This window comes from Poecilia latipinna, unplaced genomic scaffold (assembly GCF_001443285.1).
Source record: "Poecilia latipinna isolate Pla-1442-1.1 unplaced genomic scaffold, P_latipinna-1.0 Scaffold2059, whole genome shotgun sequence".
NCBI lineage: Eukaryota > Metazoa > Chordata > Actinopteri > Cyprinodontiformes > Poeciliidae > Poecilia > Poecilia latipinna.
Window position 1 is genome coordinate 47,925 of NW_015114675.1, and position 15,803 is coordinate 63,727.

The 15,803-nt window shown below is 41.7% G+C and overlaps 2 protein-coding genes across 5 annotated transcripts in view; both read right to left on the reverse strand.

The window, feature by feature from the left end:
- Positions 1 to 10,122, reverse strand: part of mfhas1 (multifunctional ROCO family signaling regulator 1) — a 29,778-nt gene extending 19,656 nt beyond the window's left edge. Inside the window, exon 1 of the mRNA XM_015016754.1 lies at positions 6,791 to 10,122. Coding sequence (XP_014872240.1) covers positions 6,791 to 9,743 — 2,953 coding nt within the window. The 5' untranslated portion in view covers positions 9,744 to 10,122. The remainder of the gene's footprint in view (positions 1 to 6,790) is intronic.
- A 1,153-nt stretch (positions 10,123 to 11,275) lies between these two features.
- LOC106935997 (pro-neuregulin-1, membrane-bound isoform-like) overlaps positions 11,276 to 15,803 on the reverse strand; it is a 28,883-nt gene continuing 24,355 nt past the window's right edge. For all 4 annotated transcript variants that reach the window (XM_015016759.1, XM_015016760.1, XM_015016757.1 and 1 more), the window contains exon 8: positions 11,276 to 13,339. In XM_015016759.1, coding sequence (XP_014872245.1) covers positions 12,742 to 13,339 — 598 coding nt within the window. In that variant the 3' untranslated portion in view covers positions 11,276 to 12,741. The remainder of the gene's footprint in view (positions 13,340 to 15,803) is intronic.

The following is a 15,803-nucleotide window of genomic DNA, read 5'->3' on the forward strand; positions in this document are numbered from 1 at the left end:
AATAATGAAATTAGTGGCACACCCGATTTCAGCCCCCCTTGTCCTCAGGGGTAAACCCCAACCCTCCTCCCCCCCCCCCACACACACACATACACATTTTACCACCAAAAGTACATAGAGCAAACAACTTGTTAATCATTTACCAGATCTACTGAAGCCTTTTCTGCGTCTCTGTCTATCAGGTTCAAGGAAAAAATATTACAAGCTGAATCTAAATAATTTCACTACTAAAGATTTCTTGTTTACTTTTCCATTTAACATGATGATTGTATTCAGAAATATACATCTTTATGATATTTTAGATAATTTACATATTTTAAAATGTTACAGAAATGGGGAACAGGATGTCACGTTTTATGAAGCAGGACATAATAAAAATGATCTAAACCAGTTTGTAAAATAACCTTTGTATTAGCGCGTTTCTGGAACAGCAGTAAACCTGACGCACAAGCAACATCAGCAAACAGCAAAACTGCTTTTCTGCAGTCAGTGGTTAAAGCTGCGTTATACGAATTTTATGAAAAATATATTTTTATCTATTTGTTAAAACTATGTCACACTATGTCATGGTAGTATTGTATGCGATAGATAATCTATGAAAAGATCAAACTTCTCCATCTTCTCCCTGACCAATTGGCATCTAGAGAAATTAACTCTGGTCAGAAACAACAGGTCAGAATCAGATGGAGGGGCTTAGCACTGTCAATCACCCTTGTGTAGACGCTGCTCAATGTGCTAATGATGGAGAAACAGCTTATCATTCCAGGAAAAGTAGTTTATCCATCATCATTAGTGGCCAAGCTAACGAGCCTGAGCATTCACTGTGGAAAACACAAGCACACCTCATCAAAATGTAGCATAGCAGAGAGCAAGAGGGAGGGTGTGAGCAGCTCATACATGATGATGACTGACAGCCCCAAGACCCTCCTCCTGGCTCTGATTGGTTGTTTCTGATGGAGCGATGTATCTGTGAGGTGGCAGCAGGTCTATAAGGAGAAGTCACTTGACTTTTTCACTGATTATCTGTTTCATATTGCACTGTAAAGAGAGTGGTAGTTTTAACAAATATATATACTGTATGTAAAAAAAAATTATATAACAGAAAAATAATAGTATTTTCATTTTGCTTCAAAAATCAAACTTGAAGGAAAAAATGTTGTGTTCAAGTTGTGCTAAAACAAGTTAGCTTATCAGTGAAGCTATGCTAGCCTAAAGCATGCTAAACATGTAGCAGCAGCTCAGACATCCCAATGCTAATGTCAGCATTTCATTTCATTCACATTTCTAAAGAAGTTCCAGAAATGATCATAGCTCCTGAAACTCTGGAAAGCTGAATGGCAAGAACAGCTTTTGGCACAAATGTGAATAAAAACAATAAGTATCTTTGTTATTGAGCTCATATATTTAATAATTTGAACACAAAATGTTTCTTATTTTGTTGCCATAAAGTTTTCAAATAAAATGTGATAAATTGTGATTGTTTATAGACCCTGCTCTTAACTCAGTTAACTCAGTTCCACCCCTGAAAATAAATCAAATCTAAAAACAAAGGTAAAAATAAATAAATATATAGTGTATATATTATATATATATATATATATATATATATATATATACTCTCGCTTGCTGCTTTTACTGAATTCAAAAGGGAAGTAAATTCAAAAGGGAATTTTGAATTTACTTTTTGAACCAAATTTTGAATCGAATTCAAAAGGGAAGTAACAACAAAGTATGCCTCATCAAACCCATTCGATTCCCTGACCATGTCATGTCATGTAGACCACATGTAGAAAAGCAGTTCTTCTGGCTGTTAGCTCATCTGGAGCATTTATGCATCTACAGCACATGTTCAGGTCATCAGAAATGACCTAAACATGTTTGGTCTGTTTGGAAAGGCTGCCCAGAAGGTTGAGAAAATTTGTTCCCCATATAAAATATATGATGGTGAAACTTTGGTGTGCAGACCTGTACCACAAGGATCCCAGAACAACGTTGATTAGACAAAGGGCATGTATCCCAGCAGAAAACCACACACAGAATATACAGGTATAAGTACAAACATCTCACACCAACAGTCAAGCACGGTGGTGGGAGGAGGAATTATTTAATCTTGTTTTACAGCCACATGAGTTTATGATGAACTCCTGTTTACCAAAATATTCTGGAGTCAAACATGAAACCCATCTGTCTAACTGCTGAAGACTGGTTCAAACTGGATCATCAACAGGACAATGACCCCAAACATCACCGTTTGGTCACCATTTCTGGTTCCTTTCCACAACAGAAAGGAGCCAGGGGGTGGTCTAGACTTTGACTGGACTACAATGGTCCAGTCAAAGTCTAGACTACAAGCTGAATGAAACAATGTGCTAGGGAATAAGCAGCACAGTACAGGGACACAAATCTGCACTACTGCAAATAAGAATCATGGAGAAACCATGCACTGTAAGGGTTTACTGCCAAAGGTGCTACATCAAGCATGGGGTGTGTTTACTTTTTACAGTTTTTAATTTCAGATTCATTTTCATTTTTAAAAAATAAGGGTGTGTGGTCTCCTATGCGTTTATGTATACTTCAAGTGTGATTGAAATTATGTTTGAACTTGGTAAAAACATTATTTTAACCAAAGATGTGAAAAAAGGTTTTGCGTTAGACCACAAATGTGCAGACACACACTAGGCCTGTCACGCTACACAATAAATCAATTAATAGTTTGATCATTTAAAATAAATTCAATAGTTTTCATTTGCATGATTTATCATTTCTCTCAAAAACTGGATGACAAGCCTTCAGTCTGGTGCTTTGGTCTTATGACGGTGTCCTGCAGCAGCTAGCAACAGATGCACACTGACACAGACCGCTTCAACTCAAACTAACGTAATGATGAGGTCAGGAGCATCAGGAATTTCTATACTATTGAAGACAAGAACCACAGAGCTTGAACAACCTCCCAAACACAGATACAGGCGCTCATCATCTGGAACTAGTGATGACTCGTGTGTTTTTCTTCCAGTCACATGGTAGCCCTGTAGCCATGAGGAAGCCTCTGTGCTTCAAACAGACCAGAGCTCCTACTGCCTGCTCCAACAGTAATCCTTCACTGTCAGCTAATGGAGCTCTGATGAGTCTGAGCCTCCAGGTCAGGATGAACTCTGCTTCATCTATTTTTATGTTTGTCTAATTTTGCTTCCTTGCTTCCTTGTGAAGCTTAGTGAGGGTGTTCACCACCAATGGGCTGCACACCAGGCCTCGCCGCTAAAGGCTGACTGTCAGTTGTATGAGCAGCTAATGAAGAGAAGAAGAACTTACAGGACCAGAGAATCCAGACATTCTTCCTTCTTGTTTATGTTCTGAGAAGTCTTAGCCACTGATCTCAGTCTGACCTGTATCTGACCCCTGGGCTCAATACAGTAATGTTATGTCCTCCATTGAAAGAGAAGCTAGTCCATGTAGAAACTGTGATCCTCTGAAGAAGACACAGCCATAAACGGCATATTCTGCTGACTTTCACAATAAAACCCTAACCAGACGAATTAATAATGCAGCATGACATCAGGAAACATGTCATTGTGATAGAATTGCTGAATGTTGCCATGACAATGAGTCAATTTCTTCCTGTTAACCCCGTTACAATGACCCATCCTTCTTTGAGCTTCAGCATGACCAGTGACTGTCCATCCAACAGGACAGAGACATTATTAGTGCATGACACTTTGATTCTAATATTCTACCAAATATTACATCCAAACTGTGATTACAACTTTGCAAAAACTGACTTTGATGTGATTTTCATTCAATGTATTAACTGTACCAAAAAATAAACTAAATGTTAGGATCTCAGTTACCAGCTACATGACATGTTTACACCAAACATGCGTCTGCAGGTCATCCTGGTGTTAGTTTATGCCCTTAGTTTATTTATGGGCATAAACTAATCCCTAATTTATGGGTTTATGGGAGGTCTGAACACGATTGCAGGCCACATTTTTTTTTACAATTTTATTTGTAAAAAATTTTGAAAATCAAGCATAATTTTTCCTCCATTTCAGGAATAAACACTGTGCTGTGTGGACCCATCACATAAAACCCCAAAATAAAAAATACACTGATGTTTGTCATTGTGATGTGACAAAGTGAAAAAGATGAAGAGGTCTGAGTATTTTTGCAGGGTGAGCAGCACAGTGTTGCACTCTCTATAACTACTTTGGCCAAATGAAATAAAATGACCAAGAGTGGACCATCATCCACAGGGTTCCTGAGGTTTTAAATATTGGAATTAAATAAAATAATAATTAAAAAAACACACACAACACACACATAATATTTGTCACTTCCTCAATACATGAACTTAAGGTTTGTAGTTATACATGTGAGTAAAAATGATTTCAAAAAGAAGAGAAACTTGTGATAGGTTCCAAACAACATACCAAGGTGAAAACAATTCAGCAGATTTATACTAAATATGAACGCAACAAACCCGGAAAAGAGAACAGAGAAGACTTTGAGCCTTCAGACCTGTGACATGGATCACAGGACGAAGAAAAAGGAGAAGATGCTAACAATCTAACACACTCAATCAACCCAGGCCTTTGTTCTCAAACGGAGCGGATCATCTGAGGACAAAGTGTGTTTAGTCTCTGTGGGTCCAAACTGCATCAACACACTGCAGCCACGAGGATCATGTCCATAAAAGGCCAGATGAAGCAGATCTCCTTACACGAAATACCTATTATACCTACTCCTGTGTTTCTTTGAACTTCAGGCTTTCAATAATCACTTCTACCATTTTGAATCTTTTGATTTTTATGGAGTGTGCCTTGCTGTTTTCCTCTGACCAGAATTGAAATGCCCCTTTCAATCCTGAAACAGTAAATCTTTCAGCCTTTGTCCACATGACTCTTTCCTCCCAGCAGACCTTCAGCCTGTTTCCTCTGAGCACAGCTGAACTTTACCCAAAAACTAGAATCCAGCTGCTTTTTCTAAATATAATAAGCAGGAGGAAATACCTCCACAGCTGCCAGCACACAATGTGCCATAAAAGTCCACATCTTTTCTATGTGTTCTGCCTCAAAGACAAAGTGAAAAGCTTGCTGGTGTGCAGGAGCAGAATGAGTCCTGCAGGAGGAATTTCTGTCTTTTATCAGGATGACTGCAGCAGAAAACAACTTGTTAAACATCAGCACTGTGATCACTCTGCTGTCACACTCAAGCTATTCGGTTCAGACCCTAACACTGGCCAACATTTCACACCATGCCAGACATGAACACTGCAGAAAGCCAGTTCCCAAGCCCTGACCACTGAGGCGGAAAATGAATCATTGGTTGAAACAAAACTATGTTCAGTGGAAACAATTCAGTTCAGATCTGCAGGAACAGAGACTGGAGGACCTCCCACTTCCAGTTTCTTCAGAATATTTTTGTCCTCTGGCCACCAGGAGTATAAACTGCAAAACTTAAAAAAAAAAGTATCACAGACCTTCAAAATAAAATGTGTGCTTGCAGTTTGACATCCAAACACTCTTTGAATATGATCAAAAAGATTCTGTACTTTAAGTTCAGACAGTGAACAGCCCACAGAGAAGCCTTCATGTCAGAAAGAATCCCAGGCTCATCGGCCTTGGAAACATGGCATGTCAACATTTCAAGCCAAGATGGAAACTGTCACCACAATACTGCCTCCTGTTGCAATAACAGATGACAGTGTGTGTCAGAGCTCCTCTGTAAAATGTGTCAAAGTATGTAAAGTTATTGGGAGCTAAAACTGATCATCTAATTACTGGAAATCTTGTAAAACAAGAGTCCTAAAAGCTTGAGAATATCCAGCATTACATTAGATCACATGACAGCAGCAGCTGACCAGTTCCACTCCATCCAGTCTGCAGCCAGCAGAACCAGAGCCCAGCATTAAAAGCAGGTCATGGTGCAGCTGCAGCCTGACCAGCACTGAGGATTATTTCTGTCCCTGAGGAACGGGGGAGCGGCTGCAGCTTTATTCCACCTCCATCCCCCACTGATGGAGGCATCTGTCTCCATCTTCCATAGAGCTGCATTCAGAATCAGGGTGTGGCTGAATCTGATTACTGACAGCTGCAGTGGTTCAGCTCATGTCAACACAAATCTTCCTCTCACAGCAGAGGCAGACAAGGACAAAGACAGAACTCCGTCTAATATCACAGGTCAGCCTTCTTCACTCAGACACATCATCATCATCATTATCTGCTTGTGCCCATCCAGTAGCAACCTGTCCAGGAACAGCAAACTGCTAAGGATGGAACATCAAGTGTTCTGGATGTTAAAGGGAACACAGCACAGAAATCTAACCAAAACCACACATAATGACACCAAGCCTGACATTAATATAGAATTATGATTTTTGTTATATTTTGCAGTAAAACAAGCTGAAGAAGAAAAAGGATCCATCATGATTCAAGCATCACCTTCAGTGTTAGTAGATCAGATGGTTCCAGTCTGAACTTAAACAGATAATTTATGTTCTGAAACCAGCAAAATAATTTCTTGCTGGAAAAAGAAAATAATGAACCATGTTGGTGAACTCCAGGTAGCAACCAGAGTATTCTCCAGATAAGGAAGTAATATAATCTTCCATTGTATCCGCTCAGGTCACACACTAACTGTTAGCTCTGCTGGTAGCTTTCAGAGGTGTTCAACTTTGTAATGTTGCTTTCTATTAAATAGACTTAATATTTCCTGCACCACTCCCAGTTCAGTGTGGTTCACATTTCTGAGCTGTGTTAATAAGCCTGGATTGAGCTCATCAAACAGGACTTACCCGGGAAGGCATGCGGGTTGGACGACCCTCTCTTGAGGCACTTGGAACAGAGAATATGTACATTATAGTGCAGGCCAGGCCACTCCTGCAGCAGCATGTTCAGCTCCTCCACCAGCGGAGTGACAGCCTGCCAGGCGGTCCAGATGTTAGGCAGTGAGGCGTGGCTAACAATGGACAAAGTCTCCATGAACAGCTTCCCCTTAGAGGGCTGGTGGCTGATCACCACTGGGACCTTCCCCCGATAGGCAAATATCTGATGCCTGCCATCTGATCGCTGGACCACATGGTTGTTGATCTGCACACTGAAGCGTGCAAAAAGTCCAGGAGGAAACAGGAAAGGGAAGCTGTACTGGATGTAGAGCTGCTCCACTGAGAACAAGGGGCTAAGATTCAGAGAGTTTCCTCCCACTGAGTCTTCAAACTGAGCCTCCTCGCTACTGACATAGCTGGGAAACTTGTACCACACTGTGGCTCCATTCAAGGGCTTGGTGCGAGGTTTGTTGATGCAGTAGCAGACACCCATCTTCTCCAGGAGCTCCATAATGAGGTGGAGGTCCTGCTGTGTCTCAATGTGTGGTCTGAGGAGCAGGCGGATGACATTGGAGGGCAGGAGGCCATCATGGAGGAAGCCCTCCAGGTGCTGCTGAAGATGAGTGACCCTGAGGTTCTCTCCCTTCTCATCCTCAATAACTAGACTCACTCTCCCCTTGTCACCCCTTTCCCCTTCAGACAGCAGCCGGTCCAATAGAGTGGACTTGTCCCTCTGAAAGAAGACATTAAGAATTGCAATAAAACGTGGAAGATTGTGGAAAACATACTCCTTCAGTGTGATGCTGTCCTCAAAGTAGAGCAGCTTCCCACTCTCATGCAGGTAGGACAAGGCGCTCTGCAGTCGGTCCTCTGTGAGTCCCGCCTGGAGGCCCAGACGGGCTGAACTCCACCATGACAGCCACAGATCTTTGGATTTAAAATGCAACTCCTCCAACATCTGCCAGGACTTTGGCAGCACACGGTGAAGGTTGGGGAAAATCTCCCTGTGGTCTGCAACCGACATGAGCTTCTCCCTCAGCCTCTGGATGTTCTTCTGGGTCTCTGTGCAGCTAATATTCAGGACTGGGGACAGGATCTGCAATCGCTGGTTAAGCATGTACTGCAACTGGGCTTTCTTGCGCCTCAGGTTCTTGTCGCTGACACCATAAAAGAGAACGTGTGGGCTGGAGGTGCGGACCTTATAGCCTTGCTCCAGAGCAAGGTCTACCTGCTGGACCAGGCTTCTTAGACATTGGATGTCGCTCCTCTCCTGGAGGCCGATCTGTCTGTGTATGTCCAGAGTTTTCTCCTCCACCTCCATCTCTCCACACAGGTCTGCATGTGTCCCCACCAAACACACAACAGCATGAGGGACTTTAGCGCACAGCAGGTGAAGGAAATACCCGACGTGGGCATAAAAGTTCTTGGGCGAGTAAGCTTTAAGATTGACAACGAGAACATAGAGAGCACCGGGGGAGAGAAAAAAGGGTTTGATGAGGTCATAGTTTAGGTTCCCTGACAAGTCGTACACTAAGAACATTAGATGGCGATCAGAGTCTGCCACCCAATTAGTGACTTCTATTCCTTTATTTCCCTGGGTTCCTCTGACATCCTGCTCAGTTGGTACCAAGCTCTGTCTCAGCTTGGTCTTCCCAGCATTTTTTGTCCCCATCAGAACCAGTTTGAGCCATGGCTTCACAGCAAGCTGAGACTGTGCTAGTTCCTTCTGGTAGACAGCAATGTATGGGATTCCCTTCATGCACACCTCATATGGAGGCTGGATGAGAGGGTTATCCTTCACCTTCCAAATGTTAACCCTGGACAGCTTGCCAAAATGATCTGGAAGAATGGCTATTTGGTTACCCTGTAAAACAAGTTCCTCCAACTTCTCCAGCTCCACAATGGAATCAGGTAGATGAGTGATGTTGTTGTTGTCCAGCCAGAGATTTACCAGCTTCACCAGCTGAGCAATTCCCTCTGGAATATTAGTCAGTTTATTTCTGCTCAGGTACAGTTCCTCTAATCCTGTAATGCTTAAAACAGCCTGTGGAAATTCGTTAAACTCGTTGGAGGACAAATTTATCATTTTCAGTCTTTGCAGCTGAGCAAAGGATGAAGGCAGCACTGTGAGGTTGTTTCCATCCAGCATCACACTCTCCAAGTTGTGCAGGTGACAGAAAGTGTCAGGTAAGGAGGACATGTGCAGACTGCTGAGCCACAGGATCTTGGTGGACTTCAGCCTCAAAATGTCAGCTGGCAAAGCCTGAAACTTGTTCCCAGAGAGGTCAAGCTCCTCCAGCTCCCCCAGGGCCAAGATCTCAGCGGGGAACCGGTTCAGCTTGTTGTGATCTGCATCCAGAGTTCGCAGCTTGCAAAGGCTGGTAAAAGACCTGGGGAAGTCGTGCAGGTCGTTAAAACTGATGTCAAGTTCCTCCAGAGTCTGAAGCGCTCCAATCTGAGCTGGAAGGTTCTGGAGTTTGTTGTGACTGATGCAGAGCTTCTTCAGTCCTCTCAGCTGCCCCACACCATCAGGCAGGCTTCTCACACAGTTGTGACTCATGTCGAGCTCTACCAGTTGCCCCAGCTCAAACACCACCCTGGGCACAGAGGAGAACCTGTTCCTGCGGAGGATGAGGATGCGCAGGTTGTTGAGGGTGGACTGCAGTCCGTCCGGCAGCTCCTGAAGGGAGTTGTTTCCCAGGTTGAGCACCTCTATGTCGGATATATCGTCAGGCAGGATGATCTGGTTGTTTTTGGAGCAGAGGGTCAGCTGGCGGAGGTTGCTCCGCAGCTTCCTGGAGCGGAGGGCGGCATCCCTCCACAACCTGGCCGTTTTCAGATTGTTCTCCGTTTCCTCCATGGCGTTGCACCCAGATCCCTCCTTCTCCTCCTCCTCCTCGTTGTTTTCATTTAGAGTTTTCATGATTCCTGAGCGGGCAGCATGGTGGACAAAGTCCCTCAAAAAGCAGCGCTCCTCCGATGAGCAAGCCAGAAGTCAGAAGGGGGACAACAGCCCCTCGGCGTCGGCTAATAATCAAGTGTTGTGGCAGGAATGGGAGGGGTTCCTGCGGCCGCGGAGACATCCTCTTCTCCTGCGCCACTCAGCACACAATGAGAGCAGACCACCGCGATTACAGCTCCAGCTTCAACCCTGAGCCCGAGGCCCGGGGCTCCGCCTGCCCTCTGATCATCACAGTCAACATCGTCGCGCACAGAAACCGCCCTGAGGCTCCCAGAGTCCGGGAGGAGCCGAGTGTTTGTGATGGCTGCAGAGCCGCCGTGGGTCCTCCGGGGAGCGGAGTGGAAGTGAGGCAGAGGCAGCAACAGCAGCGCACACTGCGTCAGATCTCTGCGCTCCTCCTCCTTTTCTCCTCCTTCCTGTTGTCCGGAGAGAGGAGGGAAAGTGGTCATCCTCCCATCGTTTCCCTGCTGCAAAACTCACTACTGTACGAGATTCCAGAGCAGAAATGTTGTTATAATGCGAGTAGAAACATGTTGGGTAGTGGTGGAGACTGTAGGTCCCGTTGATTGAAGGGAACGAAGATATTTTGTAGACAATAATGACCAGATTTAAATGTTTTTTAATAGAACAAATATCAGTAAACAGCTGGTAGTTTCAGTCAGCCACCTTTTCATGTTCTAATCATGGAATTATCCTTTCCTGGGATGATGTGTAATAAATTACATTTTAAAATACGTTTGCCAAAAAAGACACATTAAGTTCCAACTTTGATATACACCATTAAATATAAATGATTTTCTTATAATTAATATAAGAACAAGTAGATTTTTCATGTCTTTTCGATGCTAATGGAGAAAACATGAAAACCCCTACATGACTCTTACTCCACCTAGTGGACGGAGTGTATAAGTTCGACTAACAGTTACTCCAAAGTAAAGGGGAAGCAGTAGGCGACTTTTCAACACTTTAGTCAAAAATCACGAATACCTGATAAAAGTATCTAAATATAAAAATAAAAAATCTTACTTCTAGCATTTTTCTTGTTTTATTCTTCATCTGCCCTTCACAGTTCCTTTAAGTCGGTTTGTCACATATAATTCTGATAAAATATAACATTTGTGGTTGTAACATGACAAAATGGGTAAAAGCTCTATGAATACTTGTACAAAGCACTGCAAGAACTAAATATAGAACAGGAATATAATGGTGCATTGAGGTACAAAACAGAATATATTTAAGTTCAAAAGTGTTTTTTATTGAGTAGAGGTACACAGTTGAAAAGTCAGGGCTACGGGGTAAAACTAAGAAATTTGGCAATCAACTGTTTGGGCCTTTTTTGGTCTATTTTTGTGCTAGAAGTATTACATATTTTAATTATCGTGTAACTTTAGTAGATTATAATTGTTTACAACCTCCAAAAATAAAGTTTCTTTCTGTTCGTTCCATGGTGAGTGAGTGTTCAGTAGATGACTCTGTGTTCAAATAATAGATTGGATGGTTAAACCATTTCAGGTTTTTGTTTATTCATTTCTTTTCAATTACATTTACAATGACACCACACACATAAGTCACAAACCAAAGCATTTGAGAACAGAAGTGCAAACAAGTCTTTTGAAGTTTGTGAGTTGTTGAATTTAAAAGTCCAAACACACTTACAAGTCCATGTAAGAGTGAAAGCAGTTAACCACTGTGTGCAGTTAAAGCATTATTTGTGGCCAGTCTGTACAACATGAAAGCCTTCATTAAAGGAACAATGCTCCATTTATTCTGTATTTTCATCATTGTCCTTCGGGGAAACAACCCTGGCTGGGTTTTTCTACAGGTTGTGAAACAAAGTAAACTGTTTCTTATAGAAATGAATGAAATGTTACTTTTTAAAACTATATCTTTGTCAGAAGATGTTTTGCTTGAATGAACATAAAATCAGTGTATTTGATCACTGCTGTTTCCATTTTAGCAGCCATTTTGTCTCCAGTGATTTGCTGGAAGTCAACAAAAAAAAGGAGAGAAAGCATTTCCATCTTTCTCTTCATGTCTTTGCTCTAGATATTCATTATTTACTCATATTACATCTCACAGAACAGCTTTTTAAATCCGCTTGGCAAACAGGTAAGACTTTAGCTTGCAGACACTGGCCTTCTTATGCAGCCTTTCTGGAAACTCCCCAGCCTGAAGTGGGAATGTGTATCGACTTTCCAGAGCTACAGCAGTGCTTCCAGTAACAACATTAGAACTTTAATACAGAATAGAAGCCAATATATAACTGAAAGAAATCTACATAGTTATGTTAGGTATAGATGTGACAGCATTAGCAACACCTACAAAGCAGGTTTTAGTGATTGCACATTTATCTCACAGTTATATTAATTCAGTGACAGGTTACTGGGACAGATATTGACCAACAAAAATCTGATTTTTGCTAATATTTTCTCTGTCTCTCATCAAATTCAGATAACAAGCCATTTTAAAATGTTTACTGAGTATGAGTCCAGGTGTGGTAGTTCAGTGACACATTCCCTTAAGCCGTTCAGTGGACCAATCAGACAAGGGTATGAAAGGAGTGACCTGTCAAAGGTAAACCCTGGAAATTAAACCACAACATGCTCACTATTTTATCAAAGCATGCGTCTTGAACCCAACCAAGTGTTGGGACGGTGATCCATAGCTCAGTATGCAACGCTACTCCAGCTCAGCCACACTAAACAGAAAGGCACCGTTGATATTTTTCTGCTCTGAAATCTACTGGGAACCTTTGCTACATACGAGCATATGGCACTTAACCTGCAGCTCATGAACATCTTTATACAGCTGTGTCTTCTTTTATAAAACTCTTTATTTGCTACGTCACTAAAATAAGTTTCTTTTTTCTTTTTTTTTTTCAAAAGTCTTTATACAGCAGTTAGCTTGTTGAAAGTTACATTTTAAGTGAATGTGTCTGTAGAAGGTATTTCTCTTAATGTTACACAGCAATGGGATTGTAAGGTTTAACCAGCAGGACAGGGCTTGGTGATGCTGGGTTAGTCCTGCTGCTCTCCACGTTCCAAAGGGCTGTGCTACTGTCTGCAGTACGGAAGGGCGCGTCTCCTCCATGAGGCTCGTCTGTTTCACCGAATAGCATGCTGTCACTGGACTCCACGAAATGCAGTACATGGCATACAGCACTTTTGGTGCTGCAGTTCTGATTCATTAGTTTCTCTGGTAATTCTAAAAAGCTGTAGCTGGCAGCGTCTGTCCCACAGTCCCCCGTGACTCCATAGGTAACATTCTTTGCAACGAGGGCTGGGCTGGGAGGTAAGCTGTGTGCTACCAGGCCGTGATTATAGTGGGAGAAGCTTCTCTTCTGATCGGCCAGTCTTGCGGACAGCTGCTGCTGGCTCTTCTTTGACAGCAGCAGCGGGCACTCCTCCTCAACAGAGGGACTTAGAGCCACTGAGGGGACAGAAAGGGCCAGGCTGGACAGTGGAGCAGACATCTCTGATGGAGGAGAGACAGGAGTGCTCAGAGCTGTCTTTGAGTCCGGAGACAGCTGGGACAGGCTTCTCATGGGAGAGGCAAATCTGCACAAACACAGTCAGAACAGAGATATTAGAAACAACTTAGTTCAAAAACTCATACTGCAGGACTGACCTGAAAAATGAAAATAACATACAAATATTTAAGATTCAACCCATGAAGTCTTTATTACAAACTCAAAGTAAGATAAAGTAAATGAGCAAGTTCAAGATGAGATTTTTTTATTTCACCAGATGCAACAATGAAAATTAGCTGGAAAATCACATCAGTCATAAAGGCCCACATGCCTTAAACCGAATGTTCACTAGGGGCGCTGTTTCCAGCTAACTTCACAGAGAGACCTCTTTATTCCTGATATCATTAGGATAATTTTTTCCATTATTATATTTTTAACTAATTTCTGTCAAATATCTCAGACATTGGCTGGTAAAGTCTTCTAATGTCTACCATAGCAGTGCAGCATTTCCTAAGGTAATATTTCCTGTTATGATTTCACAAGCTCTCCAACAGAAACTATTGTGCCACACATCTGCAGAAACTCACTTCATCAGTCAGCCCTCTGTTTGACTTCAAACACTTAAGATGAGTTTGAGTAATCAGCAACAACACTGTCAGCAGACAGACTCTTCTTACATCCACATACAGTCCACATACAGAACTATTACTTTCAAGTTTTTACATTTTTCTTCTGTGTTTAAATTTAAAAAAAAGATCAAATACCAAATCATTTAAGTCATAAGTGGAAAATTATGGCTTCATAGCACATACATCACCAATAAAGGAACACAGTGCAAGTCAAAACAGCCAGATACAATAAAGAAGGCGTCCTACTGCTATTCTGGAAACTAGAGGTGCACCGATTTATCAGCCAGCAGATTTCCATTATTTTGGGAGTTCTGTGTGTTCTCTGATCATCCGATACTTAACATGTGAAGTCAATCTTATCCACATGTACCTCAGCAAAGGTTTACAAGTCAGTCACTGTCCTCTGCTGCTCTCCAGTGAGAGATATTTGACTGATAGACTGGTCCACCAGGTCATGTCTACATGTTTGCTTTTAACAATAGTCACCCCAATGTTACCCACTCAGCGACTTTCTTGCTGTATTTAGCAACATTTCAGAAAAAAACAAAGATATTGGCCAAAATTGGAATCAGCAGCTCAGGCTTTTTAAAAGGTTGGTAATCGACAATCAGCCAGAAAACTGCAATCAGTGCACCAATCAGAAACAGATCATTCCAGTGAGAAGTGATTAAACACTGGTATGGTGATACATAATGACTATTTCTGTCAGCCATCCATACAATTTGAAGCAAATCCAAACAACATGACAAAGTTAATGAAACCAATTAAGTTTGGTTTTAATGTTTCGGGACATAATTTTGTTCTGTCTTATTTTTTTTTTCTTTTAAGCATTTCTAAGGTTTGATATCAATTGGTATATTATTTGTCATAAGTGTTCTCCATTTTTTTTTACTTCACTGTTTAAAAAATATAATACAATTAAATTTAGCTTAGCTAAAGAGTTTCTACAATCTACAACCAGAAACCAAAGACAAAGAGAAAATGTACTGACTGTGCAGCTCCATCTTATTAGCAACAGCACAGGATTTTTCACCATATTTTTAACTGTTATGAAGGAAAGACTGATTTTTAGATTGTATCACAGGTCCATTGTTATGGGCTGAGATAATATCTTAGGTCAGATGTATATTTTTATACATTTTTATTATGCTGACATTGGATCTTTCACTGAGTGCAGAGTTCACATTGACCAAGTGACCTAGATTAGGCCTAATGACAGCTGTCCACTCTAGAAACAGGACATAAAAACGGTTTACTTTCACACACAATGGACCTGAACATCAGATTTATCTTTGTCCTTTAATAATGCGTCTGAACCAGTTGTAGTGTGTGTGTGTTTATAATCAGTGTCCTAGCGTGACAATCACCTCTATTAAAATTTCAAGAAGTTTACCCCAAGTGTTGTCCTTAGACAGAAGGAAACTGGCGAGCAACCCAGACACCCAAGCAATCATCATGGACAGAGAGAACATGACTGAAGGTGTTTGGCATTAACATGTCAAATAAATTTTAATGTCTTTGACATGTCAAAGACTTTATTACCTGGATTAGATTGGAGAAACGTTTGACGGTCAGATGAGACAAAGATTGAACTATTTATTCACAATGAGAAAAGCAATGTCCAAGTGGAGGGGACAGCATCATGCTGTGGGTCTTATTTGCTACCAGAGACACGGATGCATTAAAAATGAAGACAGAGGACTACTGCCAAATTCTTCCACATTAAGTCTCAACTCATCAGCTCGATGGTTAGAACCTGGCGACAGTTCAGGTTTCCAGCCGTTCAGTGAGCGCAGACATTCATTTATTTATTTTGAATTAGCAAAATCGCTCAAAAAGACTTCAACCTGTAGTTGAAATTGTTTTATGGAAGCACACGTTCATTGGAGGAGATCAGGTTTATTTTAGTTCATGTTTAATTTT